The sequence below is a fragment of the Schistocerca cancellata genome, chromosome 2, assembly GCF_023864275.1.
Source record: "Schistocerca cancellata isolate TAMUIC-IGC-003103 chromosome 2, iqSchCanc2.1, whole genome shotgun sequence".
Lineage (NCBI taxonomy): Eukaryota > Metazoa > Arthropoda > Insecta > Orthoptera > Acrididae > Schistocerca > Schistocerca cancellata.
Window position 1 is genome coordinate 266,907,511 of NC_064627.1, and position 14,235 is coordinate 266,921,745.

The 14,235-nt window shown below is 40.8% G+C and overlaps 1 protein-coding gene across 1 annotated transcript in view; it reads right to left on the reverse strand.

Moving 5' to 3' along the window:
- Positions 1–5,119: 5,119 nt before the first annotated feature.
- The window catches only part of LOC126145057 (farnesol dehydrogenase-like), a 77,836-nt gene continuing 68,720 nt past the window's right edge, over positions 5,120–14,235 (reverse strand). Inside the window, exons 5-6 of the mRNA XM_049915529.1 lie at positions 5,765–5,914; positions 5,120–5,664 (exon numbers count right to left, since the gene is read on the reverse strand). Of these exons, the coding sequence (XP_049771486.1) occupies positions 5,608–5,664; positions 5,765–5,914 (207 nt within the window). The 3' untranslated portion in view covers positions 5,120–5,607. The remainder of the gene's footprint in view (positions 5,665–5,764; positions 5,915–14,235) is intronic.

A 14,235-nucleotide genomic window follows, 5' to 3' on the forward strand; every position in this document is an offset into this window, starting at 1 on the left:
TTGATTCATTACTGAAATACAAAGGAATGAAGAAAATATCCAAAGACAAATTATCGTATTCTGAAGAAACATGGTTTTGGAAAGAACTACTGCAGAGAACAGAATTAATGCTCTGTTCACAGGTAATTTTAAATATACATTTTCAGTAGATATATATTTTCAGTTTTAGGTGTTTCGGAATGCAGATAACATGTGATACAATTCTGAAAGTTAATGAAGAGTGGAAGTAAGTCCTGTTCAACAATTAGCTATTTTGGTGAGCACAAAACTGCTTCAGTGGCTGACTGTTGCCATAGTTTGGTTATTGCCCTGGCACTAAGTGCTAAGGAATGTGCTAAGTATGGTTTTGCATTACACTCAAATGGAATTTTATACTGCAAAAATAAGCTATGATTCAGGCAATAATGACATTATGATGTTTAACTTTATACCATCATGTGCCATCACAGTTCCATTAATTTGATATATTAACACTTCACCTTCCCTAAAAAGCATATCCATGTACAGATGAAAGCTACATTGCAGGCGGGGTAAAACTGAGCAATGTTTAATATTAACCAATTCATTGTCATTGCTAGTTCTTTTGTTTATAAACATTACAAACAGATATTATACACTGATTACGGGCTTCGAAGAAAAAAAATTTCCTATTTTAGTGTCTACTGAAGAAAAATTTAACAGAAGGCATCCACTTAAGAAATGTTAGAGGTCGCAGAAGGGGGACACCTAAACAACAAGTATCAAGGGAGTTTCAGATTTACTTACTTTTTGTTTGTTCTGTCTAGTTTGCAAGCCTCACAATTGTTCAGCAACTCAAAGTTAGCAGTAACAGTGACTGTTCTATCCTGAGATATATAATATATTATACAAACCAGCTTTTTCCTGTGGATTCACCCATGTATGTGCTCAGCAAACACTGAGCAGACCCCCTCCTTCCTCTCGACGTCTACCCCCTCCATGCACCTTTATCTCCTGCTCCCCATCCTCTCTCTCCCTTCATCTCCTGCTTTCATACCCCACCTCTGACCATATGCTCCTCCCCCCAAACTCTCCAACCCCTATTCCTTTTCAGACTGTTCACCACTCCTCTTCATCTTCCACCTGCCTCATCCATCTCTCCTTCCTCCTCCACCCTGTTTGTCCATTTCGTCGTCCTCTCGCTGTGTCCATCCCTCCTCTATCCATTTCAACCTGTCCTCAGCCATGCTCATTGGCACATATAGTGCCTGCAATACTGTTCAGTACAGCAGGCCGACACTATTCCCTCAGGGGCCCATCATGCGGGGCAACCATCAAGTCAAGAAGCCGAAAACCGCTTCTGACACCTGACATGTCGGCTGCCATACAAAGCAGGTCAGTTTGGTAGGCCGATACTGTTCCCACAACACATTCCTGTTATGCAAGGCAGCCTATATTTTAGGGGCTAGGGAAAAAACGTTTTTGCCTGCATCTATGCTACCCCTCTTCCCCCCATCCTCTCCCCCTGACACACACACACACACACACACACACACACACACACACACACACACACACACACACACACACACATTTCGTGAATGGTTACACATATTGAAATGAGGTTTTTGGCAAATGTTAGAACATCAAGGAGCACATATGTTTTTGTTTGGTTAATGTTTTCAGCACTTTTATCACCTGAGATGTTGAAGTAAGTATAGTTTGTTAATACAACCATATACTTTTTATAACTGCATTCAATAACTCTTGAGAAGACAATTACAGTGATAGAGCATTTGTTAATGTTGGTGTTGAAGCCTGTTGTGAAAAAATTTGAGAAATGTTCTAGGGTGTGAGAGCATGATAGCCAGAAATGACATTTGCAGTGTGAACACTGCCAAGTAGGTGTCTTGGACCAAGCTGCATACTTGTATACTGTAAAGTAGGTCTACATTATGAGAACAAAAGCTTCATTTCCCCTTGAACCTACTTATGACCTAGATGCAGGTTCACTAATGAATATTATATATGGAAATATGAGATAGGAATATAATAGAGGGAAACATTCCACGTGGGAAAATATATTTAAAAAGAATATATTTAAAAAGAAAGAAAGAAAGATGATTAGACTTACCAAACAAAAGCGCTGGCAGGTCAATAGACACACAAACAAACACAAACATACACACAAAATTCTAGCTTTCGCAACCAACGGTTGCCTCGTCAGGAAAGAGGGAAGGAGAAGGAAAGACAAAAGGATATGGGTTTTCCTTTTGTCTTTCCTTCTCCTTCCCTCTTTCCTGGCGAGGCAACAGTTGGTTGCGAAAGCTAGAATTTTGTGTGTATGTTTGTGTTTGTTTGTGTGTCTATTGACCTGCCAGCGCTTTTGTTTGGTAAGTCTCATCATCTTACAAATATGAGATAGGTTAGACTGGCATATCACAAAGGGCTTAGGAAAACTGTTTCACATTTGAGTATCCTCCCACATTTATGTGATCTGAAACAGATAAATCAACTGTTCATTCTTCAAAAATAAAGATGTCTTATATGCTACAAAAAGCAACTACTGTATTAAATATCTAACTGTTAGAAGGAAGATCTATCTTTTCCTGTATGTTGCTGTGTGCTTCTTAAAGGTAAAATACATGCTGTCAAATAATTGTTTATACCTACACTGCTCTACATTATATCATATGAGATACATTCATTGAAATAAATATTTTATTAAAAATAAAATGGTGACCACCTGTGTGCTGCAAAATAAATAACTGTTTAATAAATCATCGTTTCATGCTGAATGTAAGCACATAATGATAGTGTTACCAGCTATGTGCAATATATGCTGTAGACTTATTTGACACTGCAGTTTTGTACATATGTGAGTGAAATGAACAATTTACTAACAATGATTTGGTAACAAATTTCATCTTCCAAAAAATTCATTTTATCCTTTACACATGTGTTCAAACTGTTGACCATAGACTGAAAGGCACATTTGCAATCACGATTCAAAACAATGATCAACAGATGTAATTACAGTGGATAATATGGTAGAGCATGCAATAGCGATTCAACGACGTATCATCTGGAGTAATTAGGGCTTCATCATAGATTGTATCTTTGAGTGCTTCCCCATGAGAGAAATCAAGAGCAGTCAAATTGTGGGGCCTCGCAGGTATTTTAACAACAGAATTTTGCCCTATTCAACATCCAGCAACTTTCTCATTCAGTATTTGTGTTGCAACGTACAGCAAGTAAGTTGTAAAGCCATCATGTTGTAACTACATACACTGTCGAATATCCAGCGATATCTCTTCTAGAAGAACCAGTAGAATATTTATCAAAAATGTGTGTACAAACGTCCATTTAGAACTCCTGAGATGAAATAAGGTCCCACAATGTAGTTTTCTATGATGTCACACCATACCTTTATGCTCCAAGGCCATTTAGGATGCAGCTGATGAGGCCAATGTGGATTTTTGGCTGCCCAGTAGTGCATGTTACGCAAATTCACATTAGTGGTGTTACTAAACATTGCTTCATCGGTGAAGAACACATGTTTCAAAAACGCCGGCTCATCTCTCAGCTGTTTAAGGACAAATCAACAAAATTCTGTACAACATTCAAAATCACGATCATTGAGTGCCTGATGTAGTGGCAGCTGATAGGGATGGAAATTCTATTGATGCAGGATGCAAATGACACTAGTCTGTCCGATTCCACATTCGTTGGTCAATTCTCATACCACTGTGTGGAATCATCATCAGTGCTGTAGCTAGAACAGCTCCTTTGTGTTCTCTGGCAGTTGCAGTCTTCTTTCTTGTCCTCTTTTGATGTTCAAGCAGCCTGTCCACACTAGTGTCATAATAATGTGTGCCATTGCCTGGCAAGCTGGACACTGGAGATCCAAATAGATAGTCCCTTACTGTACTGTACTGTACTGTTTGTACGGCATTCCTTTAACATTCACCACATAAAAGTAGAATACGAAACTTTTCTTCATTGGTGTACATGTCAGCACACAATGGATGTTGAAGCAGAAATGAGTGGCCTCCAGTCCAGACACATAAGCAGGCAAATGTTTTGACATTCTGACACAGCATAGCATGCGAGCGCCGCTTGGTGGTGTTTGCATCACTAACGCCAATTCCGATTACCATGCTCTCCAATTTTAGGACATTTCCTGCTTTTTTCCCTGGCAGGTTTCAACATCAACAAATGCTATGTAAATGTAATTGTCTTCAAGAGCTATCAAATGCTGTTATAAAAATGTATGGTTCTATTAAAAAAATTGTACTTACTTTAATATCTCAGTTGATAACAGTGCTAAAAACATTAACCAAACAAAAACACACATGTCCCTCAGGTGCTATATCTAACATCACTCACTCTGTGTGTCTATATAAAATCGAAAGTGAACAGAAGAAATAAAATGTATATATTTTTGTCATTTTTAGTTATAATGCACCAATTTAGGCCACTAAAAATCCACTGTTACCCCACAGTACTTTTTTTTTACTAAGTGTGGATTAAAGTGTAAATTTTCTTATCACTTGTGGACTTATTTAGCAGCCAAATATTTTGTAAAATTTCATGTAAAACATTTTAATTTGTGAAGTTACGTTCACTACATAATTACCACATTTAAACTTTCAGGGTGCAATCCACTTTACCTATTGTGTTTGTTCCAAACAACTATTACTTAGATTGGTAAAAACTTCCCCACTAACAAACCATTTTTAATTGCACTGTTGATCCATGCATGTATGAGGCTCGACTAATCACTGTCACCATATCTCATCTCTGTAAAGGTTGATTGTTATTTTGAGTCTCCTATAAATTAGTGCTGTGGTGAAACTTCCACAAGGACAATGGTATTCATTTCAAGCAGCACTTAGGTTCATCAGTGTCATCTTTTAGTGTGTATCAACAGCACCTCCAATAGTCCAAAGTAATATCCTTTCATTACTTTCTACGTGCTGTGCTTTCAGGGGTAATATACGCTACGTCACTGGTTTACACGTGCAAAAATATGTAATTCAGTGTGTAATATTCATCATTTTTGTTTTCATTTTTAGAGCAAATTTGTAAACAGCATCTAGTAGACAACCACTACCTTTCAATATCAAATTTGATAACTGTAGAGTTCAGTTTTTTCATGTGAATGAAGTGTGATGATAATATTCCAAAACTACAAGAAAACTAAGCATTGTGATACCACAGGTGATTAGCATAGAAATAAAACATCAAATAAGATGATATTTGTCATTTCACTGTCCCTGATGGGGCTTTGAGGACACACAGATATTTTATTAAACATTGGGGCTGTCCCAAAAAAATTTGGGATGGATGGGAACCATGTTCTTATGCAACACATACTTTGCAAATACATGAACAATTGACTAAATACACAAAGAACATGCATTGTTATTACCTTCAGTATGTGGAAGATTTGTTAGCATCAAGGGAAATGAATGTAACAACCAATTAGAACTACAGCTTTTCAAAATATCTTTCTAATTCTTTGCATTTGTTATTATCTTAACACTTAACTTTGTTGACATCAGAACTTTTATGCTAAATATTACATCATAAGTTCACCACTAGCTGGTTCCTAATATCTGCAGTTTTTTGATGTTGATCAGCTGTTTACTTCACTTCAGTAATACTCCTCTGTCCAACAGGTTGTATTACAAGTAGAGGCACCTGGGAAGTAAGGAATTTTAGTAAGACTACTGTGAACTATGCATTTCTCTATAGATTTTTAAATTAAAAAACATGTATGTATGTACACGAGAGAACCCACCTGGACAATTGGGGGCTGTGATAAAACAAACACAACAGCATTAGCAACATGTTCTGGTTGCAGATGTGGTAGCTGTGAGTAGACCTTTTCTTTATCTACATGTTTCATGTTATCCATGATCTCTGTTTTTACTAACCCAGGGCATATTGACTGCAATGAAAGAGTTGAATGAGAAGTATTCAGTAAAACTGTTATTTAAAATTTCTTAACAGATGACAGGAAAACTAACATCCACATCACCCATTCAGTCACACTCACAGACTTACTTTGAAACACTGAGCAGATAAACATTACTCTACAAGCATTGCATTTTAATAAAGGTCTTTAATGTCATTGAAATAAATACACTCCTGGAAATTGAAATAAGAACACCGTGAATTCATTGTCCCAGGAAGGGGAAACTTTATTGACACATTCCTGGGGTCAGATACATCACATGATCACACTGACAGAACCACAGGCACATAGACACAGGCAACAGAGCATGCACAATGTCGGCACTAGTACAGTGTATATCCACCTTTCGCAGCAATGCAGGCTGCTATTCTCCCATGGAGACGATCGTAGAGATGCTGGATGTAGTCCTGTGGAACGGCTTGCCATGCCATTTCCACCTGGCGCCTCAGTTGGACCAGCGTTCGTGCTTGACGTGCAGACCGCGTGAGACGACGCTTCATCCAGTCCCAAACATGCTCAATGGGGGACAGATCCGGAGATCTTGCTGGCCAGGGTAGTTGACTTACACCTTCTAGAGCACGTTGGGTGGCACGGGATACATGCGGACGTGCATTGTCCTTTTGGAACAGCAAGTTCCCTTGCCGGTCTAGGAATGGTAGAACGATGGGTTCGATGACGGTTTGGATGTACCGTGCACTATTCAGTGTCCCCCTCGATGATCACCAGTGGTGTACGGCCAGTGTAGGAGATCGCTCCCCACACCATGATGCTGGGTGTTGGCCTTGTGTGCCTCGGTCGTCTGCAGTCCTGATTGTGGCGCTCACCTGCACGACACCAAACATGCATACGACCATCATTGGCACCAAGGCAGAAGCGACTCTCATCGCTGAAGACGACACGTCTCCATTCGTCCCTCGATTCACGCCTGTCGCGACACCACAGGAGGCGGGCTGCACGATGTTGGGGCGTGAGCAGAAGACGGCCTAACGGTGTGCGGGACCGTAGCCCAGCTTCATGGAGACGGTTGCGAATGGTCCTCGCCGATACCCCAGGAGCAACAGTGTCCCTAATTTGCTGGGAAGTGGCGGTGCGGTCCCCTACGGCACTGCGTAGGATCCTACGGTCTTGGCGTGCATCCGTGTGTCGCTGCAGTCCGGTCCCAGGTCGACAGGCACGTGCACCTTCCGCCGACCACTGGCGACAACATCGATGTACTGTGGAGACCTCACGCCCCACGTGTTGAGCAATTCGGCGGTACGTCCACCCGGCCTCCCGCATGCCCACTATACGCCCTCGCTCAAAGTCCGTCAACTGCACATACGGTTCATGTCCACGCTGTCGCGGCATGCTACCAGTGTTAAAGACTGCGATGGAGCTCCGTATGCCACGGCAAACTGGCTGACACTGACGGCGGCGGTGCACAAATGCTGCGCAGCTAGCGCCATTTGACGGCCAACACCGCGGTTCCTGGTGTGTCCGCTGTGCCGTGTGTGTGATCATTGCTTGTACAGCCCTCTCGCAGTGTCCGGAGCAACAATGGTGGGTCTGACACACTGGTGTCAATGTGTTCTTTTTCCCATTTCCAGCAGTGTATAATCTCAGCTAATCTCTGACAAGTTATTTGAGGATTATGTGAGGAGGGGGGGTGCGAATGGCTGAGGGGTCAGATATGCTGAGGGGTCACACACACACACACACACACACACACACACACACACACACACACACACACACACACACACACACAGTTTGCTAGATTTGCCTCTGACGGATGGTTAGGTCATCAAATGAACACTTAATTTTCATTTGGTTACCCAGACTAATCTATGGGGGTTGCAATACATTAGAGTTGCTTTTCACTAATGAATAGGATAGAACATGTTGAAAACCACGGCCTGCCTGAGATGGGGCCTCTGAAAGCCCAACTATGTACAGATTGTTTTATGAAGCTGTCTTATGGGCCCAGCTCTCCACACAGAAGAATATTTCAGTAGAGTTAACTGTAATAGATTTTTTTCATTTACTAATTTACCTGAATAGTGTAAATTCCCATAGTTGTTTGTCTTCTGTTTTTGTTTTGAACGCCGTTGGATAAGCAGCTGCCAGCAGCAAGACTTTTACTTCTAGCTCACTTATTTGTTACATAGTTTCGTATAGGAGGTGTAATTTCGAGTTTTAGTTACTGTAATCGTAAATTCAGGCAGATTGTAGTGCAGTTGTTAGGCACTTGTACACCTTAGTTCATACATTTTTAGTGTGTTTCTCTTGCGTTATCTAGGCACCGAATTGTGTTTCAGTAACTGTTGTTCAACAGCGATTGCTGTGTTCGGATGAGGGCTGAGTTGGCATCCCTTCGCTCACAGCTGCAGGCGGCACTGACATCGGTCGTGCAGCTTGAGGCTGTTGCCAATGGGCACTACTGTGGGAAGCCGGACTTGGGTATCACGGGGCTGTCAACCTCGGCCTGTCTGTCCCCAGATCGGTCTGCCACTGTGGTTGCCCCAGTTGCTGCCCACAGTGGGGCTGAGCCTTCTCCTGTGGTTGATTGGGAGGTCGTTCCAAGGTGTGGCAGGCAGCGAAAGACGTCCCCGGAGGATGGTCAGAAAGCCTCCCCGGTGCGTCTGACAAACAGGTTTCAGGTGCTGTCTCTGGCTGAGCTAGATGCAGCTGCATGCCCTGTTTCAGAGGATGATTCTCAGCCTTCGAGGTCCGGGCAATCGCAGAGAGTGGGCTTATTGGTAGTTGGGAGCTCCAATGTCAGGCGTGTAATGGGGCCTCTTAGGGATATGGCGGCTAAGGAGGCGAAGAAATCCAGTGTGCACTCCGTGTGCATTCCGGGTGGAGTCATTTCTGATGTGGAAAGGGTCCTTCTGGATGCCATGAAGAGCACAGGGTGCAGCCAGCAGCAGGTGGTGGCACATGTTTGCACTAATGACATGTGTCGCTTTGGATCTGAGGAAATTCTCTCTGGATTCCAGCGGCTATCTGATTTGGTGGAGGCTGCAGGTCTTGCTTACGAGATGAAGGCAGAGCTCACCATCTGCAGCATCATCGACAGAACCGACTGCGGACCTTCGGTGCAGAGCCAGGTGGAGGGTCTGAATCAGAGGCTTAGACTGTTTTGCGACCGTGTTGGCTGCAGATTCCTTGACTTGTGCCATAGAGTGGTGGGGTTTCGAGTTCTGCTGAATAGGTCAAGAGTTCACTACACTCAGCTGGCAGCTACACAGGTAGCAGAGGCTGTGTGGCATGTACTGGGGGGTTTTTTAGGTTAGAAGGCCTCGGGAAAGTACAGGGTGGGCTGCAATCTCAAAGGGTGCATGGCAAATACAGGACGTGCTTGGATCAAGGAACAGTCTGAATTGTAGTTTTAAATTGTTGTAGTTGTGCTGGGGAAGTCCCTGAGCTTCTAGCGCTACTAAAAAGCACAGAAGCTGAAATCGTTATAGGTACAGAAAGCTGGCTAAAGCCTGAAATAAGTTCTGTGGAAATTTTTACAAAGTCTGGCGGTTTTCAGGAAAGATAGATTAGGCAGAATTGGTGGTGGAGTGTTTTTGTCTGTCAATAGTGGTTTATCTTGTAGTGAAGTCGAAGTAGATACTCCATGCGAATTGCTATGGGTGGAGGTTATACTTAACAGCTGAAATAAGTTAATAATTGGCTCCTTCTACCGACCCCCAGACTCTGATGATTTAGTTGCTGAACAGTTCAGAGAAAATTTGAGTCTCTTAAATACCCCACTCAAACGGTTATAGTTGGTGGGGACTTCAACCTTCCCTCGATATGTTGGCAAAAATACTTGTTCAAAACCGGTGGTAGGCAGAAAACATCTTCTGAGGTTGTCCTAAATGCTTTCTCCGAAAATTATTTCGAGCAGTTAGTCCACGAACCCACGTGAATTTTGAATGGTTGCGAAAACACACTTGACCTCTTAGCCACAAACAATCCAGAGTTAATAGAGAGCATCATGACTGATACAGGGATTAGTGATCACAAAGTCGTTATAGCTAGGCTCAATACCATTTCTTCCAAACCCACCAGAAACAAACGCAAAATAATTTTATCTAAAAAAGCGGATAAAGTGTCACTAGAAGCCTTCCTAAGAGAATCTCCATTCCTTCCGAACTGACTATGCGAATGTAGACGAGATGTGGCTCAAATTCAAATATATAGTAGCAACAGCAATTGAGAGATTCATACCTCATAAATTGGTAAAAGATGGAACTGATCCCCCATGGTACACAAAACCGGTCCGAATGCTGTTGCAGAGGACACGGAAAAAGCATGCAAAGATTGGCTAAAATTTACAGACGTGCGAAATTTGGCACAAACTTCAATGCAAGATGGCTTTAATAGGTCCCACAATGAAACATTGTCTCGAAATTTGGTAGAAAATCTGAAGAAATTCTGGTCGTATGTAAAGTACACAAGCAGCAAGACGCAGTCAATACCTTCACTGCGCAGTGCCGATGGTACTGTTACCGACGACAGTGCCGCTAAGGCGGAGTTATTGAACGCAGTTTTCTGAAATTCCTTCACCAGGGAAGATGAATGGAATAACACAAACAGCTGCTAGCATGAGTTTCTTAGAAGTAGATACCTTAGGGGTTGCGAAGCAACTCTAATCACTTGATACGGGAAAGTCTTCAGGTCCAGATTGTATACCGATTAGATTCCTTTCAGATTACACTGATACAATAGCTCCCTACTTAGCAATCATATACAATCACTCGCTCACAGATAGATCTGTACCTGCAGATTGGAAAATTGCACAGGTTGCACCAGTGTTTAAGAAGGGTAGTAGGAGTAATCCATCGAACTACAGACCTATATCATTGACGTCGGTTTGCAGTAGGGTTTTGGAGCATGTACTACTGTATTCGAACATTATGAATCACCTCGAAGGGAACGATCTATTGATACGTAATCAGCATAGTTTCAGAAAACATCGTTCTTGTGCAACACAGCTAGCTCTTTATTCGCATGAAGTAATAGCCGCTATTGACAGGGGATCTCAAGTTGATTCCGTATTTCTAGATTTATGGAAAGCTTTCGACACCGTTCCTCACAAGCGGCTTCTGATCAAACTGCGGGCCTATGGGGTATCGTCTCAGTTTTGCGACTGGATTCATGATTTCCTGTCAGGAAGGTCGCAGTTCGTAGTAACAGATGGCAAATCATCGAGCAAAACTGAAGTGATATCAGGTGTTCCCCAGGGAAGTGTCCTGGGACCTCTGCTGTTCCTGATCTATATAATTGACCTGGGTGACAATCTGAGCAGTTCTCTTAGGTTGTTCGCAGATGATGCTGTAATTTACCGTCTAGTAAGGTCATCCGAAGACCAGTATCAGTTGCAAAGCAATTTAGAAAAGATTGCTGTATGGTGTGGCAGGTGGCAGTTGACGCTAAACAATGAAAAGTGTGAGGTGATCCACACGAGTTCCAAAAGAAATCCGTTGGAATTCGATTACTCGATAAATAATACAATTCTCAAGGCTGTCAATTCAATTAAGTACCTGGGTGTTAAAATTACGAACAACTTCAGTTGGAAAGACCACATAGATAATATTGTGGGGAAGGTGAGCCAAAGGTTGTGTTTCATTGGTAGGACACTTAGAAGATGCACCAAGTCCACTAAAGAGACAGCTTACACTACACTCTTTCGTGCTCTGTTGGAATATTGCTGTGCGGTGTGGGATCCTTACCAGGTGGGATTGACGGAGGACATCGAAAGGGTGCAAAAAAAGTGCAGCTCGTTTTGTATCATCACGTAATAGGGGAGAAAGTGTGGCAGATATGATACGCGAGTTGGGATGGAAGTCATTAAAGAAAAAAGTTTTTTTTCGCGGCGAGATCTATTTACGAAATTTCAGTCACCAACTTTCTCTTCTGAATGCGAAAATATTTTGTTGAGCCCAACCTACATAGGTAGGAATGATCATCAAAATAAAATAAGAGAAATCTGAGCTCGAACAGAAAGGTTTAGGTGTTAGTTTTTCCCGCGCGCTGTTCGGGAGTGGAAAGGTAGGGAGATAGTATGATTGTGGTTCGATGAACCCTCTGCCAAGCACTTAAATGTGATTTGCAGAGTCATCATGTAGATGTAGATGTAGATGTAATTTGATGTGCTATTGTGCATTACGATATTCACCATCACTGTTAACATTACTTTGTCTTCCATTTAGCTATTAAGATCTACCATATTTTTTAATGCAATTTTTTCTATACCTATTAATGTGTATGTTGTCTTATACCAGATATCCTCTTGCAAGAGGTATTCCTTTTGTATTATTTGTAATAATTCTGACACATCCTACATCCATGCGAATGCCTTGCAGTATTGGATTTATGGGATATAAATAAATAAATAAATGGAGGCCTGACTTCATGCCATAATTCCACTTTGCCTTGCCAAGTGACAGCTGTCTTTTACAGTATCACTATGTGCCACATACAGTCATTGTGATTACCAGACTGATATGTAGATCTTTTGTTCCAAGTCCACTTACATTTCTACACTTTACTAAAACTGTCACATTACACAATTCCACGATTTCCACAATCAACAGCCTTTGAAAGATCACAGAACATCTGAATTGGTGACGAGTTATTCAGAGCATTTAATATTTTATCATGGAAGGCATATATAGCATTTTCTGCAAGAAAAGCCCTTCTCAAAACAAACCGGCATTTTGTTAGTACTTTTTTTGCAAATATGTGAAACTACTTTTGAATATATTACATTTTCAAGAATTTTGGACAACTTTGTCAAAAGTGAGACTGGGCAGCAGTTTTTGATATCAGACCTATCCTCCTTTTTATGCAATGGTTTATCAATGGCACACTTCAGTCTATTGGGGAAAATGCCCTGTTCCAGTGAGCTGTTACATATGTGTGTGAGAATCCTACTTATCTCTTGGAAACAAGCTTTTAATACTTTGTTGAAGATTCCATCAGATCCACATGAGCCTTTACATTTGAGTGAGTTTACTATTTTCTGAACTTCAAGAGGAGATGAAGAACTTCAATTTTATCAAATTGCATAGATATTCCCTCTTACATATATAGCTTTCTCCACAACATTTAAAAATGATTATTTAAAGTATTTTCAAGCTCTGACATTTTGTTAATAAACTTTTCATTGAGCTGATTGTCATACATTCTTCCTGTGCTCTAGGTTGCCCTGTTTAAACAATATTTCAAATTGTTTTAATTTTATTATCAGAGTTGCTAATCTCAGACAGAATATAGGTGCTTCTAAATTTTTAGTAACATTCCTTAACACAGTTCAGTAGTTTTTATAATATTTGACTATTTCTGGGTCATTACTCTTTCCTGTTGTTATGCACTTTTCCATTTAGCAGTTACTGGAATACTCACAAACGTATGATGAAATAAGTCATATTTTAAATTAACATCAGGTTCCTGGTACACATCTCATCCTTAATCTACATCTGCAGTAATAAACTGTTTTTATGTATAGTCCATATATGTAACATTGTTCTCCCGACTAAATTTAGAAAAAGTTGTGTAGATAATAATGCCAGGCAATAATATGTAACTCTGGCAAGTAAGGCTCTGACTTATCCAGAGGACTGGAACAAAATTAACTTTGTTATCAGTTGATGTTGGATCAAAATAAATGAATAAATAAAAAATCTGCTGCAAGCTTTTCCTAAAATACACAATCATTAAATCATTAACTGATCATACCATTTGGTAGAACTATTTTGCATTACTGTTTGGAGCTATGTCATGTACTGTAACTAGCTGTGCATCATGATCAGAAAGACCTTTCGTAAGTGGATGAATGTTTATTTGACTAAATATTTTCATAGACCAAGGTAAATTACTTATCAGTATGCTACTTTCCTGTACTGTCTGGGTAGGAAAATCATTAATAAATATCAAATTGAATGAATAGAGTAATACTTCAAGGTCATTGACCCTAACAGAAGCTCTCAAGAAATCTACACTGAAATTACCACAAATAATAATTTGCTTCCCTCTGCCTGACAGAGCACCATAGCAAGGAATCCAAGTAATTGAGTTGAAAATTTCCCAATTGGGATCTAGACACAGTTACAATTATAAAAATTAGCATTATTTAGCTTAATCTCAGAGGCACATGCTTCTGTATGTTGCTCTACACAAAAATTTTCAATTTCTCAATTTTCCACCTTATCACAACTTTTAACATACCCGGCAACTTGCACAAACAGGCTATAAATTTAAAACAATTCACTAAGGTGTAGCATGCAGATGGCATTTTTCTTTTGAACTATTGTAATTTA